We start from the raw sequence: 17814 nt of genomic DNA on the forward strand, positions 1-17814 counted from the left end.
ACTGCATTCTGCAAAAAAGGCGCATTTATTTGTTATAAAATACCGTGTCAAAACTTGTGTAATCCTACTTTAATGTTAAAAAGTGTGTGTCATTTCCAAAACTCACTTTATTTCGGTTGTATCATTCGAAAACTCACACTTTGTAATCTAAAATCTCATCATCATGTCATTTCTTAGGCCCGTATTACACTATCATAGTTCTATGACATATATCTATTATCATAATCAATAATCAATCATTAAGATGGGGACGACACTTAGGTGCGTATTTTAACCCAAATATGAGCGAAGGATGAGTGTAGAATGGTGTGAGATGATCTGTGTAGCTTTGTTACTGACTAAGATCAGCTGTTTCATTAGCCAGGATCATTTATTTAAAGCCCAATGATCAGGAACAGCTGGGTCCAGTTTCGAACCATCAAAAAGCTACTGACTTTTCTCAGGATCGAACCGGCGACCTTTTGATTAGTAGGCGAGCACTATAACCACTCAGCTACCCAGCCAGTTATATGTCTTTTATGAAAATTATTACAGTGTAATGTACCAACTATTATAATGGTTTTGAACTATGATAATATGTTCTCCTTGAGAGAACATATTATCATATATTTGATAATATAATATGTCATAGAACTATGATAGTGTAATACCGGCCTTGTGCATCCATAAAATGTTTTCTTTTGTATCTGGTTGCATGTATGTCACTTTTCATGTATTATTTTGTATGATGGCGATTGCCGTTGAAATGAATAAATAAATAAATAATGTATTGATAAGTAATTGAGTTTGCTAAGTTTCATGCTTTTATATAAGTTTACCCAGATATATTTTTTTTGTTAGCCTGCCTTCGGTAAAGTCGGTATCGTCGGTATATTGTAGTCTGCTGCTTTACGTACGTTTATGTTATTGTTTTTCTCATTTCCTTTTCATTGCATTCAGCAGACAGTTGACAGTTGACAATGACAGCTGATTCGGATTGAAAGATTATGAGGATATGACAATTTGACGTAATTTTATCATTACACCTTTTATTTTGTGGTTATTTGTATCAAATTTAATTAAACTAAAACTACAAACTAGGACTCGTAACTGGGCGGTCGGCACAACACTTGACCGGTGTCGGTCAGAAATCACAACATCGATGATAGGCTTATTGTAGGCCCTACCCACAGTTTTTTCATTAGGCCGCCTACTTGTAGGGTAGGCCTAAGCTTAGTTTATACTACTGTTGATAACACAATTTGGGCCTTAGGACAAGTTGTTGCTTTTGGCATGTTTATGACAACAACGTAAATCGACAACTGCCTAATAATATTTACCCAGGCCTTACTGAATAGTCCTAAGGAGTTGTAGCTCATGATGGATAAGAGCAGGTGAGTACAACACGTATTTGTCGTTGGAATGTCGTGTCCCTCATTATAACAAAAGGAAATTCAATTTGGGTACAGTTTCAACTGGGCTACGCTAATACAGTATGACTGATGAAACTATCAAATTGAAAATATCGATTAATAGGGTAACCGATTTTTATCTAGCCTAGGCTAAGTATAATAAATTATAAAATTAACTGTCATAGACCTAGCCTAAGTTAACTAACCAAACTTGCTGATAATGAAAAATCAAATGAAGATTTACTAATCGAATCGATAGTTTCAATTGATATTAGCAAAGACCAGTTAAGAAACTGTAGCAGGTTAGGGGATGACAGTTTAATTTTATAACCTAATTCACATAGGCCTAGGCCTAGTTAAAAATATGAATTCTAGGCCTACATAGTCTAGGTTAAGTTAAGTACCGTAGTCAATTGATGTTTTCAATCGATTGTTTAAATCGATATTAAGTTAGCGTAGGCCTAGCCCAGTTAAGAAACTGTATGGTACAGTTGGATTTTTTTAGCTAGAAGTGGTTAAGGTGTGGTGGAATATCTTTGAAGATGAACCTATTTGGCTGTAGTGCGATCATGTGTTCATGTGTGTCAAATTTTTAGGGTACTTAACTTAAATCAAAACAAACAATCTGGCATGTTGTCAATAATTAGGCGTTTACAGGCCTTTTTGAATACTTACTCATAATGTTCTCGCCAGACATTTCACTCATCTGTCGATGATATCCAATTTTAGCTTTCACACCTTAAGAACTTAAAAATCTAATTACAGCGCGCACTTCACAGTCGGCGGCAGTCTTAATTGGTGGCACCATTTTGAATGCTTGAAACCGGATGTAAACACGGCAGATTATTCTCGAATTTCCAGCTAGGTCTAACCAATAGATGCCCAAACACAGCGCAAATGTTGAAAATGCCAATCGCAGTGCAGGAACGGAGAAATTTAAAAACGGTACTTACTTAAAAAACATGTCTCGTAGATAGCCAAGAATAAATTGAGCACACACAAAAAGGAAAGATAAATACCCTCGCCTCAGAAAACCTGGAGACTAAGTGAATTTATAGTGTGATTAGATTTTCACTGAAATCTTTTAAAATAGCATTAGGTTTAACGAGTACCTAGGTTTGCTGCCAACTTACAGGGAGGGTTATAAAGTTGTTTTCTAGTAAAATATTATTCTTAAAAAGTTCTAGGCTATAAAAAAAAAATTTCAAAGTTTTATTAAAATATGCCCATAAATAAGTGGTACCGGTACTTAACAGTTTACGTATTTTCATAAGTAACATTTAATATCTGGAAAACTAATAGGCCTAGGCTTCTAAAATAATACTGTATTAAGTGTAGGCTAATAGTATGGGTTTTATAAAGTTTTTTTTTTTCACCTGTCAAAAACGTAGGCTATTGCTTATTTCTAGAGAAACTGCCTGTCAAAGCACCAATCAACTAACTTAGGCTAAGTTAGATGAAAGTTATAACTAACTTACCGGTACTAATGCTTAAATACTAATAATTGTATTTGCAAATTTCTTATTAGCAAATTTCCCTATAGGGAAGTAATTACCGTAGGTGACACGGTAACCCGGGATCCTTTATAGGGAAATGATATAGGTAGCCTACTTTTTCATTTTGATGTCCCTAGAGGCCAAAAACACTAGGTACATGTAGGCCTATATATATATACGTCCGTAAACGCAATAAATTGAGTAAATTTTGTCACATTTTGATGAAATTTGGGTTGAAGGTGTTAGGCGGGAAAAACCTGAGTTCGCTTACCAGCATATAATCGGACTATGAATGGGGTGTTATGGGGTAAAAATTGGTCGTTCTAATTTTTGACCCTCAAAACATAAGATTTTTCAATTTCTCTTTACACTATTTGAAAGAACTTAAAAACAAATGATTTAGTATATTGCAGTGTTTTGTGCGGTTATTAGTTACTGAGAAAATTGAATAAATTGCAAATGTAATATTCCCATGTTATTCGTATGTAGAATAAGTATACTGTTGTAGTTTGCTTGTTTATTGATATATTTTTATCAAACTTGGTAAATTTATTTATTTTATACTAAGCTATTCATATTTTACTAAAAAACTCACTTTATTACCCTCTCTGTAGCAGCAAACCTAGGTACTTATTAAACCTAAAGTGTTTTATATTATGTAGATTTACATAAAAATCCAATGTAGCATCTGGATACTGTACCGGTAAATGGAAATTTACTTAGTCTGCAGGTTTGCTGTGGCGGGGGTAGGCCTACTATATTAATCTTGGACGGTCTAGATGATTTTTTAAGAACAAGTATGCTTGTAACACCTAATATAACGGAGAATTATTATTCCAGGTTTTCACTTCTTCTTCTTGATCCAAACGAAATATTTTTTGAAGATTTGAGTGTATATTTTTACCAGTTTGATCAATATAATAGCACAGGAGAAAACTCTGGAAGGGAAAATCTTGGCAGACTCAGAATATGCTCAAAATCATTGGTGTTTGAACCCAAAGATGTTGTAAAGCCTTTAATAAAAATGAGATTTGAAAATTGTATGTCAATTGAAGAGTTGAAAGTGTCGGAAAAAGAAAGGTAAGTCTTTGAAGATCCATAGAATGTTAATCACAGTGGAACCTCAATAACATGATCACAGTGCCCTCTTCCATAACTGCAATAAACACTTGATATTTATATGCCAACCCTGTAAGAAGGACGGGTACTCTGCTAGTATTGCATAATATTTCACAGATGCTCAACCACATTGCTCTTCAAATAAACTTCATTAGAATTTCATGAATTGTTCAGTGAAATAGAATTTCTCATAATTTATTATGACGTAGTTGAGATGAGTAGGTAGTGATAAAATTTATGGGACATAACTACATTGGAAAGCTTTGTCTTCAGAGATCACATTACTTTTCTGATTTTTAAATAACGTTTAAGGATTTAAATCTTGTCCAACGCTATCACATGATCAATTTTACAACGATAATATTTTCTAATAATTAAAATTGAAATTCTATTTTAGTTTTGTTTTTGCTGTCCAAGGTGGTGGTTAGGGAAAGCGGTCCAAACCCATATAAATATCTGAAGGCCTATAACTAGTTCATATTGTGGCCGTGTTTTAGACTTTTAATTATTTTTAGTGTTTAAATAATTAAGATGTCCATTGACTTTGCTCTCTAATTAAGTTACCTTATATCTTCTTTCAGACTGACATCCTCCCATGTTAACAGTGGCATATGTGTGGATTGCAATCGCCACGTTGAAATGTTGGAGGGTAACGTAATAGCGCCCTACACTTTCAGAGACGTAAGAAAACATGTTATACATTCTTATAAATAAGAGCAGTACACTTAAGTTAACATAACGACAAACCTGGTTTATAAATCTTTTGCAAAAATTATTAATTCTTGTTGGCAAGTAGGGCCTATGCATCTGTTCATATTGTCCTTTGATTTCCATGTAACCTGATGGTAGATTGTTTTATTAAAAATACCAGCTGACCCGGCGAACTTCGTATCGCCTAAGTTATAGGTTTCCCCTAAGACAGACCGATGGAAAGAAAGTACTGTTACGTTTAATTTTCAAGATGATCTCGTTCGCATCGCTCAATCACGTCCTGGTTGAAGTTCGTTCGCTACGCTCACTCACCTTTGGGTTGGAGCTCGTTCGCTGCGCTCACTTGCCTTTATGTTGGAGCTCGTTCGCTACGCTAACTCGCCTCCAGGTTAGCTCGTTCGCTACGCTCACTCGCCTCTCGCTCAATCACGTCCTGGTTGAAGTTCGTTCGCTACGCTCACTCACCTTTGGGTTGGAGCTCGTTCGCTGCGCTCACTTGCCTTTAGGTTGGAGCTCGTTCGCTACGCTAACTCGCCTCCAGGTTAATAGTTTACGTCCGATTCGCATACCTACAGAATTTACACACCAAATTTCATAACGATCGGTGAAGTCGTTCCGGAGGAGTTTGCAGACAAACACTGTGACACAAGAATTTTATATATTAGATTTTTTATAAAACTGCAGACAGCAAAAAGTTTTTAGAAAACTACCCAATACTACCTGACAGCACTACACCTTATGGTGTCAAACAATATGTTTTGAACTGATGGTGCAATGTTTATAAATTTTGCACATGTGTACCCTACACAAATGAGATTATTTATACAAAGTGTGTATAAACGGGTCATTCCATGTGGCACTCAAACTGACCATCTTGGATTTTGATGAAATTTTGAATATTAGTAGTATTTTGAGTTATGAGTTTCTTTTTCATGCTGAATCTGAAAATGCAATCAGTTTAGTCAAACTTGATAAGGAAAATAAATAAATATTACCCCTCTTAGAGAATATTTTAGACACAACAAAACATGAATTTTACAATAATTTTAAAATAAGTATATAGCCTATATATATAATAAAACTATCAAATATATATATGTCATATAGGCCTATATCTTCGATTTTTTATATATACTTATTTAAAATTTTAAAATTGTAAAAACTAGCGTCAATATAAAATATTCTCAAGATCAAAATAAGATCTAAAAAATATTCAAGATCTAAAATATTTTCTAAGAGGAGTAGTATATGCCCTATTAAGTTAAACTAAACTGATTGCATTTTCAGATTCATCGTCAAAAAAAAAGAAAACAAAAACTAAGTAGACAGATACAAATTAAATGAAATTGGTGAAATTCAACTTTTATCATTAGTTTAATGAGTTGATTATTTTTTACAGGTTAGGAAGAAATTTATTTTTATTTTGAACTACGGCCACACAGAACAGTTCTTACGGCGAATAGGCCAACTTCATAGAGCGGCCAGCTTGCCTGCCTCGGAGCAGAACAACATGGTTTGTATTAAAGAGTTTGTCCTACTAGTTTGAACTAGTGGTTTATGGAAATTAGTGGTCCATTCTCAAAGATACTGTTTTGTCTTTCAGTAAGCATTTATGCTTGTATATTGATAACTGTTTGATATCATTGTCTTTGTTTGGTTGACTGGAGCTGGCGATTACTAAAACAGACAACTTTCATATCGGCGTGTAGAGAGTAGTTACAAACATAGCTAACAACATTATAACTGCTAAAACAGTCACTATCGAAACCACTGTAGGACACAATTACTTTAGATGGACTGATGGTTTTAATATAGGCTACCCATTTGAACACTGGGCTTTAAATAAATGGCTCTGGCTGATGAAACAGCTGAGTTTAGTCAAGACATCTCACTCCATTTATACACTCATCCTTCACTTTTTTCATATTTCACCCCTGTAAAATAGTCTTAAGAAAATATCATAATAATTATATATATATAATTATTGTATAAATTATTTGTGACGAATAAAGTTATTTTGATTGATTGATTGATGCTACCACTTATCAGGATTTGTATTCGTGGTGAAGATGAGTGTTGAATCTTGAATGTATCTGATGATAGCTTTACCATGATCAGCTGTTTCTTTTTGCAGGACCATTTGCCCAATCAAGGTCAGTTATGCCCAGTTTCAGACCATCAAAAAGTTACTGAATTTTCTCAGTATCAATCCTTATGATTATGATTCAACTATAATTTAAATATAAAAAAAAACTTATATGTTTTAAAGCTTTAAATCTATACTTTGTCCCTGTTGATCTACTTATTAATTACTTCAGCATTAAAATTTAAACTTTCAATATAGATTTTCTAATCCTGATTGTTGATGTAGTTGCAAGCTATAGAGACAGCCATGCAGGCAAGCAAGACGTTTGACCGGCTGTGGCTGCAGGACTTGTACGAACAAGTAGTGTTGGAGACAACAGCCAATAAGATCACTCCATTGGTGGTGAATCCTGGGATGGTGCTTCTGTCGTCCGCGACGCTCTACTTCCAATCTTACAACAACATAGAACCGGTAAGTAGACACCGTTGTTTTTTGAAGATAAATAGTATATAATTTTACCAATAAAATTTATAATAAGTCGACGTTTTCATAAGTGTAGGGTAAATTTTAAAGTGTTATACATTGTGTATGGTGATATTTTTAATGATAAAAAGTTGAGTTACTTAAGAGCAGGTTTTAGACAAAAAAGAGAAGAGCTTTTTCTAAATTCTTTTGTAACAGCCAATTTTCAAACATTAATGACAATGACAATGCATTATAGAGTTTTATAATTTTGGATCTAGGCCTAGTCATTAAGCAAAAAGTAATGTAAATTAATATAATTCTCTAAGGTCTTGGATAAAATGTGATTAGAAATGTACAAATTTGTACCAAGAGATAATACAGTCTATTTAATCATACCGATGCAAATCCTGTTACATTTATTGCTTGTATTTGTTACGATTATAATTAAGTTTTTTCCTTTTCACAGAATAATTTATTGAAAATAAACCTTCCAGATATACGGAGTGTTACAAAGAGAAGATTTATGCTTCAACATGTGGTAAATAGTAGTAAATTCTAGTATAATACTATAGTATTGTAATACTAACTTTACCCTGCAACCATTTCTAGTGACAAAAAATTGAACACGATTTTTTATTATTAAGTCAATAGGAATCTCACAAACTAAATTAAATTAATAACTTAGTATAGCATAAATGTGTAGCCTTGGGGAAAATAAATAGTTACAAATAAATTGACAAGATTGTATTTACAACACAAACAAAATGTATTTATTTAACAAAAGCAGCGCAAAACGGCATTGCCAGCTAATTATAACGTATGTAGTAGAGATGTAGTAGAGATGTAGTAGAGAACACTTTAATGACATACACTAAACCAACATATTTGCCTCTCCTCTAACACAACATAGAGAAAGACACATGTGGCAGTGTAGACGGCAGGGCGCGTCCAACACACGTCTGCTTTTCTTTATTAAACTCCTCATTAAAGTCCATAATATCAGTCCGTACTATTTCTGGAGGAAATCATAGATGTAATAACCTAGATTCCTGTTCGTTGAATGATGAGGTACATGAAAACTTACAGGATACATTGAAATACAAACTTCAAATTATATTGTATTTATAAGAGGCAGATTCTTGAGCTGCCTCAACAAATGTTTTTGCGTGTTGTGTTTGCATGGTTTTCCTTCCCTTAGAATAAGTAATTAATTTTATTTATTTACGGTGCCCATTGTATTAGAACAATGCCTCAGGGAAAATAAATGAATCATTCCCATTAGACAGTGCTCTTGGCTAAAGGAAAGAAAACACTTTTGGATTTCTTTTCAAAATCCTACCCTATCCTTTCAAAACAGTAATATTTAATTATTTGTATAAAGAGTTTAGTAATTTTACATTTAACTTCCTTTAAAGAATGAAGTGTTTATTAACTGAAAACATAAAATAAATAAATAAATAACATGCAATAATGGTATTATTCTGTTATAGCGTAAATATCAGGTATTTTCTGTTATATACACCACACCAGCAAAGTGTAATGTATTTAGGTATACATATACAATAATATAGGTATAGATACTAAGTCTAGATATTAAAAAAAGATCATGTATGGCTTTTAGTAGAGGGAGATCACCATTGAATTAATTTTAATCGACACTATGACATACGCTGTATTTTATTGTGGCTTAGCTATGAACGTTTTTCAATAATGATGTCACATGGTGAGTGGTGGAAAGGCCCTCCTGAAATACTCCCACCACTGGATTATTTGTGAGGAATCTCGGTGGACTAGCGTTTCCTGCGTAAATATATCGCTGGATGTGCGTGCACACACCTTCTTTTATACGCCTTGGGGGGACAGAGCCTTGGCTGAATTTCTTATAAAAATATTCTTCAGTACGAATGTATAACCTGTAAAGGATTTGTGTTTTCGAATGACTTCGAATCAACAATGACTTTGAAAAATAGTGTTCACAAATTTACTTTGTTGATTTATATACACACACAAAAAAAATTAAACCGAGCAGTCAAAGATGAACAAAAAATTTAATCCTTCTTTTAAATAAACATTTCCCCGTTAACTTTGTAGTTAAAGATGATTGTCTTATTTTACATCAACTGTTTAATCAATCATATAAAAAATATTGAAAAAAATAATTCTTAACTTAAATATGTTTATGATTTAGAAAGTTTACTGCTAGGTAAGACAAATATAGAACCGTGTCATTCTGTTTGCTTAGCGGTAGATTACCCATTATCATGCAGAGAACGATACGTGGTTATCTTGTTGCATACTGATCAAATGACTCATGAGGTGTGAAACAGCTTTTCTTGGTGCTGTGAGTCATGTTATTTCAAGAGCTCTTGTTCCATAGTCTAAACATGTGGCATAACACAATTGTAACTTATTCTTATTTAGTTTGAGCTCAAATTTAAGATATTTAATTTTGGTTTAATTTTGGGTCACGTTAAGTAAACAAACGTGACCTCTCAGGGTTTAAACCAAAATTAAATATCTTAAATTTGAGCTCAAACTGGAAAAGTTAATTAAACCTTTTTGTTATATCATTGCAACATGCAACACCCACATTTATTTATAAATGCATTTTTTAAGGTTAAATTGATAGGCCTAGTAAAAATAAAATTCTTGGTTTTAGCAAATTTCCCTATAGGAATGTAGCTATTACCGTAGGTCTCATGGTAAGAACTAGACCCAGGACCGATTTACTTTTTCATTTTGATGTGAGGTTTTATGGGGTAAAAAATGGGTTTTGTCCTCATTTTTGACCCTCAAAACAAAAATTTTTCAATTTATCGGTCTAGACCATTTTAAAGAGCTTAAAAAAACAAATAATTTAATACATCAAAGTGTTTTTGTCCAATTTTTGTCACAGAGAAAATTCAAAAAATTGTAAATTAAAAATTCCCATGTTATTCTTATGAAGATATTTATATTGTTACATATTGTTTATGGATGTATTTGGATGAAACTTGGCAAATTAATTTATTTTATTCTAAGCTATATTAATATTTTACTAAAAAACAATTTATTTCCCTATCTGTAGCAGCAAACCCAGGTGCTTGATGAACCTAATGTTATTTGAATATGTAGATTTAATAGAAAATCCAATCAGGCAAATGGAAATTTGCTTAGTTTGCAGGTTTGCTGCGATGGGAGTATTTTATATTTTAGTGACTTATGCTCGCCATTCAACCGCGAAGGATCAACAAACTCTTTTTTTTATGATATTATAAATGTTATAATTTACTGATATAACATGTACTAGAATACATATCAAGATCTATATTATTAATAGGCTACGCCAACACTAAATTTATCCTTTGAACTCCTCCGCCATTTCTCTACTGATTTTGACCATTCACGTCTCATTGGAAAGAGTATGTCACGTAGATTTGCAAACTGACCTTAAATTTTTCAAAAAGTCCCTTGGGCTCTGCCCCTGTGGCTTTTAAAGTTCTCAATATTCACTCTGCAATTCAAGGAAACGCGTGCTACAAACATTAAATTTTACTGACAGTAGGAAATTATCATTATGACAGATTAATAAATCCAATTGCTGACTATCTTAGCTACGGTACGCAGTGTTCAAACAAAGCCTCATTGTTGGTTGAGCCTCTTACTGACCAGTCGACCGCACTGTTTGCTTTTAGTCTCTTCAAAGGCTTGTTTACAATACAAGACAATACAAATCATCTTTATTGATGAAAGTATTTTTACCGGAAATACATGAATTGCACCACAGAAAGGAAAAGAGAAAAACAAATTAGGTATATAAGTATTCTAAATAAGAAATTACAAACATAAATTATAATATAACATATTTCAAATTATTTAAATTCCAAAACTCTTCTATTGAACATAATGATATAGATTGAAAATAGTTTTTCAGTAGTTTTTTTTAAGTTATTGTAATTATGTTAATTGAAAATATTTTTTTTTTTTTTTTTTTTTTTTTTTTGGATGGACCATTGAAGAAGATTTGACATGAACAGCATGTGATTTTGTGCTCCCTTGTTTTTTCAATATATCAGTGGTAAAACTCTAATCTTTTGTAAATATTTTTAGCTACAAACATGGAGCTAATGTTTATGTTTATGAAAATGTAAGTAGTATGTTTTAAAAAGAATTTTTACTATCATAAACTATAACGAAAGATAAAGGATTTTTATGATTTTTCATGATCTACTTTTACAAAGTTGATAAGGCCTGCTGATAAGGAGGGACCAGCTCAAGGTGCAAGCTACTGACCTTTGTACTGCGAGATAAGAGCACCTGTTGCTCTAACTCAATTACTTTGTTTACAAACATTGCTATCTTAAGACTGGACTTTTAATTTGTTCCTTTAAAATAGTTTGTTGATTTTGTTTGTTTTGATTTGGTATTTAAAAAATATATTTTCTTAAAATCTGATAATGGCTGTAAATAAAAATACTTTTTCTGCCATGCCAAAAGGTTGGATTAGAGAAGAACATGTTAGGAAAAATGGCCTAAGCAAAGGAAAGACGGACATATATGTCAAATCCCCAAATGGGAAACTTTTCAGGTCAAAAACTGAGCTTGTAAAATACATAAAAGAGAACAATTTAAACTTGAAAATAGAAGATTTCAACTTTTCTACTTCAAAAAAATCTGGTAGTAAAATTAATCTATCACTTAATAGCTCAACAAGTTCATTGAGTGAATTAAGTTTCTCAAATAGTTGTAAACTGAATGATGTATCACTGAGTACAAGTCAGAAAATCCAATTTATTTCAACTGAAACACAGACAGAAAATATCTACAACAACACTTTGGTAACAGATGAGCTACTCAGCAACCAATGGCTCTCTGACTTAACTTTGCAGCGATACTTTGACCTTATAAATTCTAGATTTCTTTCTGTGCACAAATGTTTGATCATCAATCCACTAATATGCCATGCCATGAAAAATATGGATGATTACACACACTTCTTTGACTCCCTTAAAGTAAAGGACTTTAAAACTTTGATCATGCCAATAAATGATTCAAAGCAACTGGACGGTGTGAGTGGCTCTCACTGGAGTGTTCTTGTGTATACACAGACAAACAACCGCTTCCTCTACTATGACTCATTGGGTGAACATAACTTGAAAGATGCTAAAGTCGTAGCAAATAAAGTGTCACAGTATTTAGATGCGCCTGGCTTCCATTTTCAAATTGTCAATGGACCTAAGCAGATCAACTCTTATGATTGCGGAATATACGTCTGTATGTTTGTTGAACTCCTAGTCTTTGGATCAAAACCTATTAATCACAGTACATTAAATCTGAATGAACTCTCTACCTACAGTCTACCTACAGTGTCCCCGACTGATCTCATTAAAAAAAGATCACTGTTAGCCTACATATTAAAAAACAGTGTAATGCTGTCAAATGAGGAAATACGCCTACTTACAACCGAACAAGATTTCTCAGCCAGTAACAACTCTACCGCATCTTCAAAACCTCTTACATGTGATGTAACCACACAAACACAAAGCACGAATAAGAACAATGAAGACTGGATTAAGGTGGGATTTGATAAGTCAAACAAGTTAGGTCTACCTGTCGCACAACACAACAGTACACCTATTAATACAACTAACAGATTCACCATGTTGAACCATGCTGATCAAGAAGACCATGATGAGAATCAGAAGCCAGAAGATGAAACAAGAAGTAAAAGTTCTGCAGGAATAAATATTACATCAGACCAATGTGAAAATAATAAACTGCATATGGAAGATAAAGATAACTGGAAAACAGTAGCAACCAATCAAAAACAAAAAAAAGTAAAAAAGTTTGGTCGAAATAAAACAACTGCAGGGGTTTCAAACTATAGCAGGAATCATCATTTATCTCCTAACAGTGAAAACAAAAATACAATCAAAGAACCATCAGTCAAGGATAAAGTTAAAAAGTTTACAAAACCTTATCCCATGGAAAAAGTTACAAGCATTGTTAAAACTTTTCATGTAGATCAAGAGAGAAAAATAGGTTTTTACGCGGACAGCCAAGGAAGAGGGGTTCCAGAGATTGTTGCTAAGTGCAGCCAGGGTAAAGTCCTGATGGATGGGCTAGTCAAACCAGGAGCAGGAATTGAATTCATATACAATCAAGCTGCTAAATCTCAGAAGAGACCTTTAATTTTGCTGGCTGGTACAAATGATGTATCTGTGAACTCTCCTCGCGATGTTTATGGAAAAATCTAAGGTGAATTGAAAAAACTTAGTAAAACCAGACCAGTATGTATAACAACCATCCCTACTCGTTACGATAAATCTTCTGATGATGTCATACACTACAACATAGCTTTGGCAAATAACTACATCCGGGAGTTGGTTGCTCGCATTAACAACATACATATTATTGATTTTGACCTCTTTGATAGACAGCACTTCACACGCCATGGTATGCACCTCAACAATAATGGAAAAAGGAAGCTTGCCTACTTGATTATTCAATTTGCAAGAAATGTATTTGAATGTACAACTGCAAAAGAAAATGAAGGCCAATTTCAATTGCTCACCACTGAAGAGGGGGCAGCTATTCCTAACAACAGTTTTCAGAAGACAAGATCTATTGAGGTGTCTGACTGTCATATGGCAAATATTCTTAAACTCAGACATGAAAGAAAAACAGTAGGTTTCGCACACAGCATATCTGCAGACTTCCATGACCCCCGCCACATGACTGCTGGTGTTGCGGTTATTTTCAAAAAATCGTGTGGTAAACCTACGCCATCTCACTGTGTGACAAGACACTTGGCTATACAAGAAAAGGATAACATGGCCTCAATCTTTAGTTTAATTACAAAACCCACCTATTACAGCAAGCCTAATCCATATGACTACGATGCAGCGTTCCAGGATTTGACAGAGAATTTCAAGAAGCGGGGCCTTAAACATTTGATCTGTTCCCCAATAGGATGTGTCCGGGACAATGTAGATCCATCACATTTCATTAACAATATAATAAAATTTCAAAAATCAACCAATGCAACAGTGACAATAGTTTCATATAATCAAAATTCTCACCGGATCTTGAGAAACGGAATACCACATGACATCTTTAATAAGCAATTAGAACAGCTCGTGGACATAAACTCAAGAACTGGCTGCGGTAGTCCACACTCTACAGGACTGGCAGTAACCATAGTAAATGAGAAGGGAGAGCTGGGGAAGCATCAACAACATCCAACTCCAACCAGCATGGCTGCCTTCCCTCCTCTTACAGCACCAAGATCAAGCCAAGAGCCACAAGATTCATCCCCTGGGAAAGTCTCGGACCCCATAGTGAGCAGCTGCCCCAACTCCCCATCAGGAGAAAGTCAGGACCATCCGGTCACTGCTTCACACACTGATGAGAGCTTTTCCTCCGACAGCACCAGCAACTCTGAGAGCAGCCAACTACCTGTGGTGAATTCAGCTGTGTGTGAAGTTGTTGGGGGTGAAACGGTTGAGCTGGGGAATTGTGCAGTGGAATCAAGTGTGTGTATGTCAAACGAGTCTGAGAGTTTTTTAATGTTAAGTCAGTCCATAGTAATTGTAACATAAAAAATTTTAGTTTGAATATTTTTCATCAAAATATTAGGGGATTAATGTCATCTTTGGATTCTTTGGAAATAACTTTATCGGAGCTAGATCCAAGCGTTGTTGTCTTGACAGAGCATAAAATGACGAATGATACAATAGAAAGACTCAATATTAATGGATATAGCCTTAGTGCTAGTTTTGGCCGAAAAAAGTCAAGGGGTGGAGGGGTTGTTATCCTAACTAAGCCATTCCTAAATTGTAAAACTATCATGCCATCTGAAATCCAAAATCTTATCTCAGAACAAATTTTTGAATGTTGTTTAATTGAAATACAAAAGGCTGTATCAAAGGATAAATTACTTTTAATTGGTTGTTACAGAAATCCTATCAAGCAAAACGAATCAGAGTTTATTAGAAGGTTTAACATTTTAATTGAAGTTCTCAACTTAAAGTACAAATACATAGTTTTTATTGGCGATATTAATATTGACATGCTTGACAAAAATTATAGAAACAGGAACAGTTTATTACATATTGTGAGAGCAAATGGATTTTCTTCATTAATTGACTTTCCAACTAGAATCACAGAATCTACTCAATCTACCATAGATAATATTTTTACTAATTTGGAACCTTATAATTACAGAGTAACAGGCATCAACACTCAGTTGTCCAACCATGATGGTCAGATGCTAGAAATTTTAAATACTGTGACTAAACATTCTTCCCAAAAATTTTATTTTGAGTATAAAAGAAAATTCTCTGACTCACAAATTGACCAGTTTAAAAACTTACTTCAATGTGAGTCATGGGCAGATCTTTATGCCTCTCCAGTGGAAAATAAGTATAATATATTTTATGAAATATTTTGTTATTACTTTAACATATGTTTTCCTAAATCTCTGTCAAGGCAGCACACACAGCCTAACTTGATTAGCAATGAGTTAAAAGAAGAAAAACAAAAAATTTTTTATCTTAGCCAAACAGCCCGAGAGTTAAAATGTAAATCTTTATATAAAAAAGTTAGGAAATTAAATAAAACATTCAGGTCAAAATTGAAGTATTTTAAAAAGCAATATTATAAAACAAAAATTAACAAATCAAACAATGTAAATAGAACCTCTTGGTCTATTATAAATTCAGAAGTGGGAATAGGATCTAAGAATGTACAAAACATTAATTTAAAAGTAGGTAATAAGTTGAATTCTGACCCTGTATTTATTTGTAACAGTTTTATTGAATATTTTTCAAATGTAACTAGTATAATGTCTAACTTTGAACCAATGTCTGAGAATCAGGTAGACAATGAAATATTTCAGTTTGGTAAAAGGTTTCGATTCAGCTTTGTTAATGAGAATGAAATAGATATAATTATTAATAGTGTAAAGAACTCTTTTAGTATGGGCTATGATGAGGTTCCTGTGGTTCTTCTGAAAAAAGTCAAGACATTTTTACTAAAACCAATCACCCACCTAGTTAATTCTTCTTTGATATCCGGTATATTTCCTGATAAGCTAAAAATTACAAAATTAAAACCACTTTTTAAAAAGGGGGACAGGCAAATGGTGTCAAATTACCGACCTATAGCTTTGTTACCCTCTATATCTAAGATTTATGAAAAAGTAATTTATAATCAATTGGTAACATTTTTTGAAAATAACAATCTGTTTGACAACTTTCAACACGGGTTTCGCAGAGGTAAATCAGTTATAACTGCTGCCACTGATTTTATAGAATCGGTCATTGATAGTCTGGATGGTAAATTTAAGGTAGCGGGTTTGTTCTTAGACCTGCAAAAAGCATTTGATTCAATATCCCATGATTTATTAATTTCAAGGCTTAGTACCTTGGGTATAGAGGGGACTGCTTTAAATTTGCTTAAATCTTATCTCTCTCACAGAAAACAGTTTGTTGAAATTATCTATCATAACCGTAAAAACTATAAAATTCCATATCAATCTTATACCACTGACTTAAAATATGGGGTTCCACAGGGATCCATTCTGGGGCCTCTTTTATTCATTATTTATTTAAGAGATTTTCCGCAACTTAGCAATTTAAGTAAACTCTGCTTGTATGCTGATGATACCAATTTGAAAATCATAGCCTCAACAAATGAAGAGTTAGAAAGCAAGGCAAAATCAGACATATGCGTTTTAAATGATTTTTTTAACTCCCAAAATCTAAATCTCAATGTGGATAAAACAAGTATCATAAATTTTCAAACTCGAACTACCAGAAATCAACGTCGACCGATTATTAAATTTAATAATAAAACCATTGAAGTTAAGGATAGTACTAAATTTTTAGGATTAGTAATAGATAAAAGACTCAATTGGAACTGTCATGTTGAAAAAGTACTTTCAAAAGTTTCTTCTGGATTATATGCCTTAACTAGATTAAAAAACTATTGCGAAATAGAAACTTTGAAGTTGGTTTACTTTTCATACATACATTCAGTGATTTCATTTGGGATTTCCCTTTATGGCTCAACCAATAAGAGAAACTTAAAATCTATATTAAGAATGCAAAAAAAAGCTATAAGAATAATTTACAACCTTCCACCTAGAACTTCTGTTAAGAGAATGTTTAAAACAGAAAATATAATGACAGTTTTCGGTATGTATGTTTTTGAAACAGTGGTATCTGTTAAAAACAGATTTCATGAAATAGAGCTGGTTGGAAGGAAACATGATTATCTTACAAGAAATCGAGGCAAGTTAGCATTAAGTCCTCATAAATTGCGCCTTTTCGAAAAAAAACCCAAATACGCCGGAACAAAATTCTATAATAAACTTCCAAAAGACATACAAGCAGAAGTAAATATAAAAAAATTTAAAAATAAACTTAAGAAATTTCTCATTAGCAGGGCTATTTATTCATTTGATGAACTGTAATTGACTTTTCTTTCCCTACTAATCAAAGTATGTTTTAACTGTTAGTTTTATGTTCTTTTACAATTTTTCCCATTTACTATAAGCATGTAT

General features: G+C 33.2%; 1 protein-coding gene across 1 annotated transcript in view; it reads left to right on the forward strand.

The window, feature by feature from the left end:
- Window positions 1-1007: 1007 nt before the first annotated feature.
- Window positions 1008-17814, forward strand: part of LOC129004651 (protein FAN-like) — a 37789-nt gene continuing 20982 nt past the window's right edge. Inside the window, exons 1-6 of the mRNA XM_054433202.1 lie at window positions 1008-1373; window positions 3728-3967; window positions 4588-4687; window positions 6117-6230; window positions 7089-7274; window positions 7735-7806. Coding sequence (XP_054289177.1) covers window positions 1357-1373; window positions 3728-3967; window positions 4588-4687; window positions 6117-6230; window positions 7089-7274; window positions 7735-7806 — 729 coding nt within the window. The 5' untranslated portion in view covers window positions 1008-1356. The remainder of the gene's footprint in view (window positions 1374-3727; window positions 3968-4587; window positions 4688-6116; window positions 6231-7088; window positions 7275-7734; window positions 7807-17814) is intronic.

The sequence above is a fragment of the Macrosteles quadrilineatus genome, unplaced genomic scaffold (assembly GCF_028750875.1).
Source record: "Macrosteles quadrilineatus isolate MER2022 unplaced genomic scaffold, UCM_ALF_1.0 Scaffold_10__1_contigs__length_6754688, whole genome shotgun sequence".
Classification (NCBI taxonomy): Eukaryota; Metazoa; Arthropoda; class Insecta; order Hemiptera; family Cicadellidae; genus Macrosteles; species Macrosteles quadrilineatus.